At 37.2% G+C, this 13,120-nt stretch overlaps 2 protein-coding genes across 2 annotated transcripts; both read left to right on the top strand.

Moving 5' to 3' along the window:
* Positions 1 to 405: 405 nt before the first annotated feature.
* On the top strand, positions 406 to 2,139 carry LOC126080244 (olfactory receptor 1052-like). The gene is made up of 2 exons (XM_049891505.1): positions 406 to 517; positions 1,202 to 2,139. The coding sequence occupies exons 1-2, from the start codon at positions 406 to 408 to the stop codon at positions 2,137 to 2,139; spliced, it is 1,050 nt and encodes a 349-aa protein (XP_049747462.1).
* Positions 2,140 to 10,859: 8,720 nt separating this feature from the next.
* Positions 10,860 to 11,798, top strand: LOC126079868 (olfactory receptor 5J2-like). The gene has a single exon (XM_049891230.1). The coding sequence runs from the start codon at positions 10,860 to 10,862 to the stop codon at positions 11,796 to 11,798; it is 939 nt and encodes a 312-aa protein (XP_049747187.1).
* Positions 11,799 to 13,120: the final 1,322 nt, after the last annotated feature.

The following is a 13,120-nucleotide window of genomic DNA, read 5'->3' as shown; positions in this document are numbered from 1 at the left end:
CAGAAGAGCGCTCTAGCCAATGGAAATTTTTGCAGTGATGGAGTCATGCTAGAACCTGTAACATTCAATATACCAAAACCAAAACGAAACCCAGTGCCGTGGAGTCGATTCCGACTCATAACGACCCTATAGCGACCCTATAGGACAGAGCAGAACTGCCCCACAGAGTTTCCAAGGAGCGCCTGACAGATTCGAACTGCCGATCTCTTGGTTAGCAGCCGTGGCACTGAACCACTACGCTAGCAGAGTTTCCCAAAATCTAGTATAGTGGTCACTAGTTACATATGGGTGGTACAGTTGCTAACTTGTGTCCATATGGCTACTGTGTACCTGAAATAATAGTTCAAAGAACTGAATTCCACATAGGCCAGGTGCAGCTTTTTGTTCTGTGAGTGTCAGAGCTGGATGATTCCACTAAGTGTCTCCATCACAGATGCTCCTGAGGAAGAATTGGGAGAAGACAGAGATTTGGGCACTTTTATGAACATCATAGGATCATATGTGGAAATTAGGCCCTGTACCTCATAATCTAGGCTAGTTCTCTGGCTATGTAATAGTGTGTCTGTAAATTCACTGCATAATCAATAACCCAAAACCCAGATCAATAGTACATATGATTTTAGATCTTTTCATTTACTCAGTCTATATCCCAATTTGTAGAAAGCCCTGGTGGCGTAGTGGTTAAGAGGTGCAGCTGCTAACCAAAGGGTTGGCAGTTCAAACCCACCAGCAGCTTCTTGGAAATCCTGTGGGGCAGTTCTACTCTGTCCTAAATGGTCACTACGAGTCACAGTCTTCTCAAACGCAATGGGTTATATCCCAATTGAGAGTTGAAAATAGAATTTAATTAACTTTATGGTTACTTTTCAGTTGCCACCAGTGTTCTTCATGCCAATACCATCTTTCTATTGAGTCAGACGCTTTAGTAACACATTAAAATTTTTTGAAATTCAAAATGCTTTTACACATATTTGCTCGTAAGACAGAAGCATAACTAACAATGTAAAAATTTTGAGACAATCTAGTCATGCTCCTAATATTATAAATGAGGAAATTTAGGTTTGGGAAAAAAATCATATTTATCCAAGACACAGCTATAGGAATGCTTCCAGCTGATGTTAATACATGCCAAATATGCCTGTATCCATAATAATACACTTTCCTTTTTCACACTAGATTTCAGGAAAAAAGAATTAACGAGTGGCTGAAAAGAATTTGACAGTTGTTACTGAGTTTATTATTTTAGGACTGACGGATCAGGCTGTATTGAAAATTGTGCTTTGGGGGTTGTTCCTGGAGATCTATGCCATTACCTTGGTGGGGAATCTGGGCATGATCTTCTTAATCCACGTCACTCCCAAGCTCCACACACCCATGTATTTTTTCCTCAGCTGCCTTTCATTTGTAGATGCCTGTAATTCATCAGTTATTGCACCTAAAATGCTGATCAACTTCTTGGTTGTGAGGGAAACCATTTCGGTCTCCACCTGTATAGTGCAGCATTTGTTTTTTGGGGCGTTCGTTACCTCAGAAGGATTCTTACTTTCAGTGATGGCCTGTGACCATCATGTGGCCATTGCGAATCCTTTGCTTTATACAACAGCCATGTCTAAGAGAAAGTGTGTAGGGTTGGTCGTTGGGTCTTGCACTGGTGGGATGATTAACTCATTGATACATACAACAAGTTTGGGGAGACTGTCTTTCTGTGGATCAAATGTTGTCAGTCACTTCTTCTGTGATGCTCGCACACTGCTAAAGCTGTCATGTTCTGATACCTCCGTGAATGAGTTGCTGCTGTTAATCTTCTCTGGAGTCATTGCCATGACCACCTTCTTGATTGTGATCGTTTTCTACATGTTCATCCTTGTTGCTATACTGAGGATCCGCTCAGCATCAGGCAGACGGAAAGCCTTCTCCACCTGCACCTCTCACCTGACTGCTGTGACCATATTCTATGGTACCTTGAGCTTTAATTACATTCAGCCAAGCTCCCAGTATTCTATAGAACAAGAGAAGATAGTTTCTGTGTTCTATACACTGGTGATTCCCATGTTAAACCCATTGATTTATAGTCTGAGAAACAAGGAGGTGAAGGATGCTGTGAAAAGAGTCATAGAAATGAAATACCGCCCCTGTTAATTTCAAGTCAATAATTTTTTTTTTTTTTTTTTTTTTATGCATAGTACAAGGACCCTGGTGGCAAAATGATTAAGCCAGGGATGCTAACCAAAAAGTATGTGGTTCAAACCCAGCAGCTGCTCGGTGGAAGAAAAGACCTGCTTATCTGTTCCCATAAAGATCACAGCCTAGGACACCCTATGAGACAGTTCTGCTCTGTCCTATAGGGTCACTATGAATCAGAATCAACTGGATGTCATGCGACAAGAACAATGTTAATACTACAACATTCTACAGGTCAGTTCTCCATCTACGAATGTTCACATGAATTCAAAGAATTCTAGAGTTTCTAATTATTACACAATTTTTTTTTCTTAATGTGAATTGTTCACCCAAAACACAAGCCTGAAAAGTGGAAGTGACTTTCTGCATAGCTGTGTTTTAGAAAATGGTAGCTTAAAATTCAGCTCTTCTAAGAATGTAGGCCATTAATATTTGAATCTACCAATCAATCCACTGAGTTAAGCGTATCATTTGTGATACATGAAGAACTGAATACACACACATGCTAAGATTTAGAGATATATAGTTAGGTCTTTTTCTAAAAAAATCTTTTTTATATACTGAGAAAATTAAAATAATTTTATGCCTGATATTTTTCTTTATTTTTAAAACTTAAATCACAATTCAAACTTCTCTAAATCTTCATGTTAGCTAAAAAGGTGAATTTAATTTGAAACAAGATTTTCCTCTTCTTAAACCTCAGTGCCCTCAGCAATAAAAGAGTTATTGTGGGAAAATCATTGTATTATATAATTCTCAGCTTGCAATAATATACTCTTACTAAGAAATTTACTTAACAAATTTAAATACATGTATGGAATGACCCCTAAAGTAATTATGGAGTAGGTAGAATTCAAAATCCTTCTTTTCTTTTAAAAATCCCATTCACTTCCTTTCAAACAATTAAATAATATATGCCTACCCAGCAATCTTTAAATCAGATGCTTCGTGCTAACACCTGCCTAGAGCATCAATTTTGTAATGATGGGTTTCTTAATTGTATAGCTTTCTACCATTTTAGAAATGCTATTCTGTTACCAAACGTGCAGTGGATAATATTTATATCTCAAATAAAAATGACTAATACCAGAAACATTTGTATGTATTTTGAAACCTCTCTTAACCACTGATATCTTGGAGACAATCTGAGGGATTTCAAACTATTCAGAAAACTTTTGAAATAATTAAACAATTTTATATTTGCTAGCTCATAGTTAACAATGAATGTACAATCAATATGCTAGCAAGAATGACAATCTGTAGAAGAGGAAAAGTAATTTTTATCTTTCATATTAACAAAATAAGCTATTGTAAAACTGATTGGCTTTACAGGTACACGTTGGAACAGGACATGGATGTAAGTTGATTTAAAGAAATAAGACATTTACTAATGTGAGATATGAATCTCAATCCATACAAATGTATTTCCAAAGGGGATGATCATCACAATCATTGTAATGCTAATTATAGTTATTCGACTAATATATTTAAGTGTAATACTTCAACTCTGTGACAAATATGCATACGTGTGCATTTACTTTCATGTGTATTCATATGTATGGTGGTTAATATGAGTAAATTAATTATAAGTGAAAGAAAACCAACTTGTCACAGCTCTTTAGATAACTGATTTTATTTCTGGTTCTTCCATGGACTGATCAGGATTTTTTTCCATCTATGTTCTGATAAATGCATGTTATGTACATATGGGTAAAAACAGTATTCCCTCTACCACGAAGGATATGCTAATATATCTTATTAAATATTTATTCATACTTGGAGGTGTGCTTGTTTTTGTATTCCATAGAAACAATGATTCAGTGGGAAAACAATACTCATGACCTTGGCTATATTTAAGCAAACAGTAGCTTGATGGAGCATTGGTTACACACACACATACACACACACATAAGTGTACAAATAATTACATTTTTAAACTCTGTCTTCACAACTGTTATATACAAATTCTACCTTTTCCATAAAATTTCAAATCACTGGGGAAGACAAGCTAAGAAAATGAGAGTTCTACAAAGTGAGTAAGAATTCCATTTGGCAACTAAAATATGCCTTACTCTAAGAATTATTGAAAATTAAATGGATCACAAAATCAACCAAAAAGAAAAATCAAAGAGGTTCTCAACAATGGGGATAACAGTGAAAATGAAATTTTAGATATAAGTAAACAACTATTATCAGGGCCCTAGCTCCATGCTGCCCCGCTTAGTCTATATAAGAAATTAGAATGAAAATAACAATAACACCAGGAGAAAATTAACAATGAATTGATTATTAATTAGGAAAACATTTTCTAAACTCTGTGTAGGTCTCCATCAAATATATTTTAATTTTGTATTTTGCCCATAAATATATTTGACATTGAGTTTATAAGCCAGAAATCAGTGTTAGCCAGCTCACTCACCAACATCCAGGTCAACACTTTTTTATTCTTTAAACCTAAATAATTAGATTTTGGCTCACCCTGTGGAAGGCTTTCTAATAGCACTACCATCCTCTCTTACAGGATGTGGAGTTAAAGAAGTGAGTCTCTTTAGGTGCCTAGTTATTTTTAGCGTCAAACTCATATTCCTCTGGAGAATTCTGTCCCTTGGCCAATTATGGTTACCCACGGCTAAAGGGCAGAGCCTCATAACTCATGTTGGTGAGTTATTGAAAGCAGGACATTCTTCAAAATGAGAAAGTATCAGTTGTCATCACACCTCCCATTAGTCTCTCACCCCATCCCATTATGTCCCTTATGAAGCAATCATGCCAGCACAGAACCTCTCTAACTTTTCCCAGGATGCTTCACTTTTCAAAGCCTTTTATGCCTTAAGTTCACAAGCAGGTAGAAAGGAGTGTCAGAAAGAGGGTATATGCAGTAGTCATCCACTCTACCTCATATATTCTTATTTTAGTCACAATCTACAGTTTCCTACTGACCTAAGGGGAAATATGGGTTGCCCTTGTTTTTTTTTTTTTTTTGACTGGTGTCAGAAGCAGTGATATTGGGAGATAATGTTCCTGCCAGGACAATTTTGGAGACAAAACAAATGAACCATTTATTGTCCTTTCCACAGAAGAGTTTCTTACTATGATCTAATCTGTCTCAAAGCAATAGGCTACCATTTCTTTCCCACACAAACACACAACTCCTTTCTGTCTAGCTAGGTTTATTCGTAGGTATTTGTTTGTTCTCTTCCAGAACCATTGCGTAGAGTAGAGCCAGTTCGTTCATTCTGTAACCCTGGTTTTTTTGGAAGAGGTGTCATTCCTTTTACTCTTTAAAAAGTGTTTTGACAACCTTTACTTCTTTAAACATTTAAAGTATGTTTATTAATTTCTGGACTCTTGCTTTTGGAGATGTGCTTTCCCTTTGTTTTGCAATTGCTTACTGAGTTCACATTTAACAGAGCCTTTTCTTTGTGATAGGGTCCCTGGCAACTCAAATTGTTAAAACACTGCTGCTAACCTGAAAGTTGTACATTCAAGTCCGTTCAGAAGTGCCTCAGAAGAAAGGCCTGGTGATCCACTTCTGAAAACCACCCACCGAGTAACCTATGGAGCACAGTTGTCCTCTGACGTACATGGGATCGCTGTGAGTGAGAACTGACTGAAGGCAACTGTAGCTATTGATTTTTTTGTTTGCTTATTTTTCCCTCTTGATAATCCTAGAAGGCTGTTTGAGATTGTACCCCTCCATAGAAGATTACCATTTGCTCCTGTGAGAGCTCCCACAGTGCTACTAACCTGAACACATTTAAGCTGATTTCTCAGGTTGAAGTTGCCTTAGTTGTGTGGTCAGCAATACCCACATTTTCACTTACCTGAGGCCAAGTCTGTGGTTACAGGTTCTCAGAGGCGGCTCTTTGCCCTAACAGGGCGCCATGTTATGCTCGGTAAGCTTACTGAAAAGTTTTGCTTATAAGCAGTTTTATTTAGCTAGCATTTGCAAAGAGAATGTCATTTTTTCAGAGGTAACACACTTATATGTGGGTTACAATGAGCTTTCTTATTTTTTTGTGGTGCCAAAGTCTTAACATCTTTTTCTTTTTTTTTAAATTGTGCTTTAGGTGAAAGTTTTTAGAGAAAATGAGTTCCTCACTCAGCAATTCTGACATTGGTTGCAATTCCTGTGATGTGTCAACACTCTCCCCTTCCCCATCCTGGGTTCCTAGTTTCTATCCATGTGTTTTCCCTCTCCCTTCCTGCTTTCTTGTCTTTGCTTTTGGGAAGGTGTTGCCCTTTTTGGCTTTTATATATGACTGAACGAAGAAGCATGTTTCCCAGGTGTCTAATCGTTTGTTTTATAGACCTGTCTAATCTTTGGCTGAAAGGTGAGCTACATAGAGCAGTATTTTCAGTTCTGAGTGAAAAGGGTGCTGGGAGGCATAGTCTCAGGTGTTCCTCCAGTCACTGTCAGACCAGTACGTCTGTTTTTTGTTTGTTTTTGTGTATGTGTATGAATTTGAATTTTGCTCTCCATTTTTCTCCTGCTCTGTCAGGGACCTTCTATTGTGATCTCTGTCAGAGCCCTTCCTTGGTAGTAGCCAGACACCAGGCACCATGTGGATCTTCTAGGCTCGGGCTGGTGGAGGCTGGGGCTCATGTGGTCCATTAGTCCTCTGGACCTCCATTACGTATCTTAGATGGCTGCTCACAGGCTTTCGATACCTCAGACGCTACTCACCAAAGTTGGATATAGAACATTCTCTTCACGAACTATGTTATGTCAGTTGACCTAGATGACCTCCATGACAGTGGTCCCCAGCTCTCAGCCTCAGTAACTCAGTGCCTCAGAGTGCTTGGATGTGTCTATGAAGCTTCTATGACTGCTGTGGTCCAGATATGCATCTTTTTGCATATATTGAACTCCGTGTGCTCAATCATGAAGTTTAACAAAATTTCTAGGAGAATCATGGTACCACTCTCAGTGTTTACCTCAGGTTTTTGCTTTTTCTTCATTTTGAGTTCAAAGACAATTAGTTTTTGTTTTTAATAAGTTAATCTATAAATCTTACAGTGTTTTACACTTACAGGCAGTATTTCAAGTATCCCCATTTATCTATCTATCCATCTGTCAGTCTGATTATCTATCATCTATTTATTTAAATTTTTGAGGAGAGTTTAGTTAAATCTAGTCTCCCATTTTGTTAGAAGTGGAAGTCCAACTATGTATGTTTATTTATTTTTCATAACCATTATCTTCATGGTGTCCAACACAATGTCTACTTTGTATTTGTCCCTTAAGCAATACTTCTTAAAAGAATGATAATATTGAAGCTAAATATGATATCTGATAACAGTGTCATGTGGCCATTTTGCCATTTATAGAGTGCACCTTTAGGCTATCTATCAACACAAGTGTGTGTAGGAGTGGTGGGGTGTTGCTTTATAAGAAGTTATTAGAAGAAAATAGCTACGATCAAGCCTGATCCCATTTATGTATTTCTGCCTTACCAAGGGTAGTCCCAGACCACATTACATGTTAATGAAACGCTATTTCTTTCAGACAAATTTTTTACAACCAATGTTTCTAATATTTTCTCACCCTTGGCTCCATGATTCCCTCCACTTTTTGTAATATTTTGTGTATTACCTACCTTAGAGGAAACCAGATCCATGGAGATACTTGAGAAAGTCCCTGGAGAAATCAGAGCACAGTCCAAAGGGTAATTTTTGTTTTTGTGGTTGTATTAGTTTAATCAGTGTCTGAACTGATGAGCAGGACTCTGGCCTCATTAGAACAAAAGTTATATATATATACCTGTCTGTCCCTTTTTTCAAATTTGCCCTCTGTGGGGAAATAATTACAGATGTAAAACCACTGCTGCAATTAGGTTGTACATTTTGTAATGAAGCCTAAACTTTACTTGTCTAAAATAATCTTCAGCTTTCTACTCTTAAAATTTGAATATTTGTATTTTCAAAAAAATAAAAAAAAATACTTCCCCTTTCTGAATAAATTTGAAGAAACCATGGTAATAGACATGAACATTCTCAATAAGTTGTTTCCAAAACTTTCTTCCATCTTTGGTAAGTTAAATTTATTTATTTGATTGCCTTCCTAATTCTTTGAATATTCTTATATTTAGCAATTATTCTTCAGATAACTGAAAATTTCAACTATGTAGCATTCTATCAGACTTTGGAATCAAAGAGCATGTAAGCCAACACCTTATCTTCTTATTTAATACCTTTTACATCATTGCCACCAACTTCTCCTATCAAAGTTATATAGTGTTATAATTGGGTAATTACTATAAGTCCATTTCTAACTTTTTTAATAATTTTATTTCCTAAATTATAGTTTGAAATTAAACTCATATGTATAAGTCTTACTCTTTCATTGATAAAAATATTCAGTAGGGTGGCAGAAGAAAGAACAGATGGAAATTCAATCTATAAAAGTGCAGTTCTTCAATATTCAGGCTTATAGTTGTTTGTTGACCTTACTCTTCCAAATTGTCAAATTTGTTGATAGTCTCTAAAAACAAACCAACCAACCAACCTGTGGGTAATCATGAAAAAACACAGATATGTATTTTATTTATCTTTTACTTAACAAGGCTAATAAGTAAACAATTATTTGGAATGTCCATTTAATTACTAAAAATAAAAATAGTTACATAAACAGTACTTAATCATTGTGGGAATGCTCCAAAATACAAAACAGCATGATTACACAATATTTTCAAACTTTTATATCAATCACCCTGAAGCCAAAGATTTCACACCCTAAATGTATAGAGCAGTTCTATCTAGGTAACTAGGTAGCTAGAATTCATATAACTATGTAACAATCTAAATAATAAAGTGCTTAATTTGACCTCAGTGAAACAGTAAATATTTGTTAGAATTGCCTCCTTCAATCCTCCTCAGCAATGTTAGAGAAGTAAATATAATTATATCCAGAATCTAAAAAGTGAAATAACTTGTACAACAAAATAAAGCCAGTTATTGGGTGGGGTATGATTTGCTACCTGTCTAAAGGATTCATGCCTCCTTCCTGTTGTATCAATTAAAATGTTTTAATTAAAATAAATTTAAAAAAACAGTTATAGTCCAGTTGACCCTGACTCATGGCAACCCCATGTGTGTCAGAAGAGAACTGTACTCCATAGGGTTTTCAATTGCCCATTTTTCAGAAATAGATTTTCAGGCTTTTCTTCTAGACACCTCTGGTGTACTTGAGCCTCCAATCTTTAAGTTAGCAATCCAGTGCGTTCTCTGTTTGTACCTCCCAAGGACTCCAAAATAAATAAGTACTATAAAATACAGACACGTTAAATTCATCACTATTTGTATCTACTCACGTCTAAAACTACACTCTCATAGAGAATAAGGGAAAGACAGAGAGAGTGAGAGAGAGTTGGTTCTTAATAAGGACAGCTTTGAAAATAAGGTGTAGGTAACTAGCCATATAACAGAAATGTGTTTTTTTTAGAGAGTCTTAAAGAGTCTTATGTATCTATTATAGGATGAAGAATACGAAGGAGTATCAAAGATCAATTGGTGAGTATATATAGTTGTATTTTCAATTAGTCTGTTTGTTTAGTTTTATAAATTTATGTGTGGTCTCATGAAAAGCAGAGATTCCTTCTGTTCCTGACATGAAAGTCACAAGTTTCTGAATCCATTCCCAGAGTTAATAACTCTGCAGGGCTGTTCTTCTACCATGGCCTTGGAGAAGATCCCCCAGACACCAGAAAGGTGGCTACTTTTAAAGGTAGCAAACGAGGGACAGACTTTTGTATAACGAGTTTCAGAGTTAGCCAATGCCACTAAAAGCCTTTGATGGCTCCACAAACTAGATTCCTTGACGCTTTTAAATGTCATCTCTTGATAGATACATGAGCTATGTTGCCATAATGGTGGCCTCTTTGATTTCTATAATCCACCACTCGTCTTTCAGTTTGTGGTACTGTGGTCCCTATAATAATGCATTTGTGGATCAATTCCATATACAACTTCAAAAATAAAGATTATTTTGGAGACTTCCTATTCAATAATTTCATATTAAAAAAAAAAAACAAAGAAACGTGGTACACTGAGTGATGATTTAATTATTTAACTACATGTATTATGTATGCTCTCGTTAGTTTCAATGACTGTCTGGGTTTTCTTAGTGCTAGCATCACTCTGTCAACGAGATAGACATGTTAGAGTCAGGCTAAAACTTTGAGAGACGCTTCTGTTTTTTTGGCACATTGGTTTCTATGGACTATAATAATAATTAAAATTTTTTTCAGAAGAAAATTAGTACAAAATCCAAACCAGTTTCCATCACATCGACCCCAACTCATGACAGCCTCGTGTGTGTCAGAGTGTCAGAGTGCTCATTAGGGTTTTGAACAGATAATTTTTTAAAATAGATCACCAGACCTTTCTTCTAAGGTGCTATTGGGTGGTCTCGAATCACCAACTTTTTAGTTAGCAGTGAGCAGGTTAAGCCTTTCAAACACTGAGGGACTTCTGGAAAGAAAATTTGAGACCATCTAATCCAGCTATTAATTTTATTGGTGACAAAACTCAGAATGGGAAAAATACATATTATTATTTCAAAAACCAATGCAGTCATTCTCTGCACTTGATCTTAATCTGTATTTACCATCTTTGCCTGATAAATTATAACCCCTGTATCTTTTTTCTCAGCAGATTTTGTGAAAACAAACAAGCACATGGCTGCAGAGAATTTGAGAGTTGTTAGTGAGTTTATTCTTTTGGGACTGACAGATCAGGCTGAAATGAAAATTGTGCTTTTCGTGTTCTTCCTGGTGATTTATGCCATTACCTTGGCGGGGAATCTGGGCATGATCTTCTTAATCCACACCACTCCCAAGCTCCACACGCCCATGTATTTTTTCCTCAGCTGCCTTTCATTTGTAGACGCCTGCTATTCATCTGCAATTGCACCCCAAATGCTGAGAAACCTTCTGGTTGTGAAGGGAACCATTTCTTTCCCTGCTTGCATGGTGCAGCATTTGTGTTTCGGGGTGTTCGTTACCACAGAAGGTTTCTTGCTGTCGGTGATGGCCTATGACCATTATGTGGCCATCGTGAACCCTTTGCTTTACACTCTAGCCATGTCTAAGAGAAAGTGCGTAGTATTGGTCACTGGGTCATGGGCATGTGGAACAGTGAACTCATTAATACACACGATAAGCTTGGGCAGACTGTTCTTTTGTGGCCCAAATGTCGTCAACCACTTCTTCTGTGATATCCCCTCACTGCTAAAGCTGTCGTGGTCAGATACCTCTGTGAATGAGTTGTTGCTGTTAACCTTCTCTGGAGCCATTGCCATGGCCACCTTCTTGATTGTGATCATTTCCTATGTGTTCATCCTTGTTGCAATACTGAGGATCCACTCAGCATCAGGCAGACGGAAAGCCTTCTCCACCTGTGCCTCTCACCTGACTGCTGTGACCATATTCTATGGTACCTTGAGCTTTAGTTACATTCAGCCAAGCTCCCAGTATTCTGTAGAACAGGAAAAGGTGGTTGCTGTGTTCTACACACTAGTGATTCCCATGTTAAATCCATTGATTTACAGCCTGAGAAACAAAGAGGTACATGTTGCAGTGAAAAGGGCCATAGAAATGAAACATTTGCCTTGTTGATTTTTCCTTTTGACCTTACAATATTCTATAAGTTTTCGGTTACTTACATTCACAAGATTTCTATGAATTAATGCTAAAGCTTTTAGGGTTTGTATAGATCCTTTCATTCTGTACACTTATTTTTCATACCAGGAGGCTGACCTGAAAGGGAGAGTTATTTAATCCATACAGCTGCATTATACAAAAGATATCCTACCACATTAATCTTTGAATCAATGCAAAACACAGTATTACATTGGTATTTCTCTGTTAGCTTAAAACGATAAATGTATTTATAACACTTGCATTAAGAACAGGAAGAAAGGTAATTTCTTTTTTTAATTGCACTTTAGATGAAGGTTTACAGAACAAACCAGCTTCTTATTAAACAGTACATATATTGTTTGGGGACATTGGTTAACAACCCCACAGCATGTCAACACTCCCCCTTCTATACCTTGGGTTCTCTATTACCAGCTTTCCTGCACCCTCCTGCCTTCCAGTCCCTGCCCCTGGGCTGGTGTGCCCCTTCAGTCTTGTTTTGTTTTATGGGCCTGTCTAAAGCTTGGATAAAGAATGAACCTCGGAAGTGACTTCATTACTGTGCTAAAAGGGTGTCTGCTGGCCATATTCTCAGTTTCTCCGGTCTCTGTCAGGCCAGTAAGTCTGGTCTTTTTTCGTGAGTTAGAATTTTGTTCTACATTTTTCTCCAGCTCTGTCCCCCAGGACCCTCTATTGTGATCCCTGTCAGAGCATTCAGTGGTTGTAGCCAGGTACCGTCTAGTTGTACTGGACTCATTCTGGTGGAGGTCATGACAATTGTCTTCCATTAGTCTTTCAGACTAATCCTTCCTTTGTATCATTAATTCTTTTCATTTCCTCTTGCTTTGGAAAGGGTGAGACCAGTGGAGTATCTTAGAGGGCCGCTCGCAGGCTTTTAACAACCAAGACGCTACTCATCAAAGTAAAATGTAGAACATTTTTTATAAACTACGTTATGCTATGCCAACTGAGCTAGATGTTCCCGAGAACATGGTCCTCACAGCCCTCAGCCCAGTAATTCAGTCCCTCTGGGAGTTTGGATGTGTCAATGAAGCTTCCATAATTTTGCCTTATACTAGCTGTGTTTGTTTCCCCAGGACTGTGTACTGTTTTACCCTTTGCAAAGTTACCACTTATTGTTATCTATTTAGTGTATTTTCAATCCCCAACCCTCCCCTCCCAAACCACCAAAGATTGTTTCTTTTTGTGTGCAGACTTTGTCATGAATTTTTATAGTAGTGGTCTCATAGAATGTTTTTCCTTTTGTGGTTGACTTATTTCATTCAGCATAATGCCCTCTA

The sequence above is a fragment of the Elephas maximus genome, chromosome 7 (assembly GCF_024166365.1).
Source record: "Elephas maximus indicus isolate mEleMax1 chromosome 7, mEleMax1 primary haplotype, whole genome shotgun sequence".
In the NCBI taxonomy this organism is placed as follows: Eukaryota; Metazoa; Chordata; class Mammalia; order Proboscidea; family Elephantidae; genus Elephas; species Elephas maximus.
The sequence above is the reverse complement of the archived record's forward strand: the minus strand, read 5'-3'. Positions and strand labels throughout refer to the sequence as shown.

What these genes read in the sequence shown, in the direction of transcription:
- LOC126080244 (XM_049891505.1), top strand. Translation starts at nt 406, where the DNA reads ATGATTCCACTAAGTGTCTCCATCACAGATGCTCCTGAGGAAGAATTG. An exon ending in ATATGTGGAAATTAGGCCCT is followed by an intron (nt 518 to 1,201) that starts GTACCTCATAAT and finishes AGAATTAACGAG; the next exon opens with TGGCTGAAAAGAATTTGACA.
- LOC126079868 (XM_049891230.1), top strand. Translation starts at nt 10,860, where the DNA reads ATGGCTGCAGAGAATTTGAGAGTTGTTAGTGAGTTTATTCTTTTGGGA.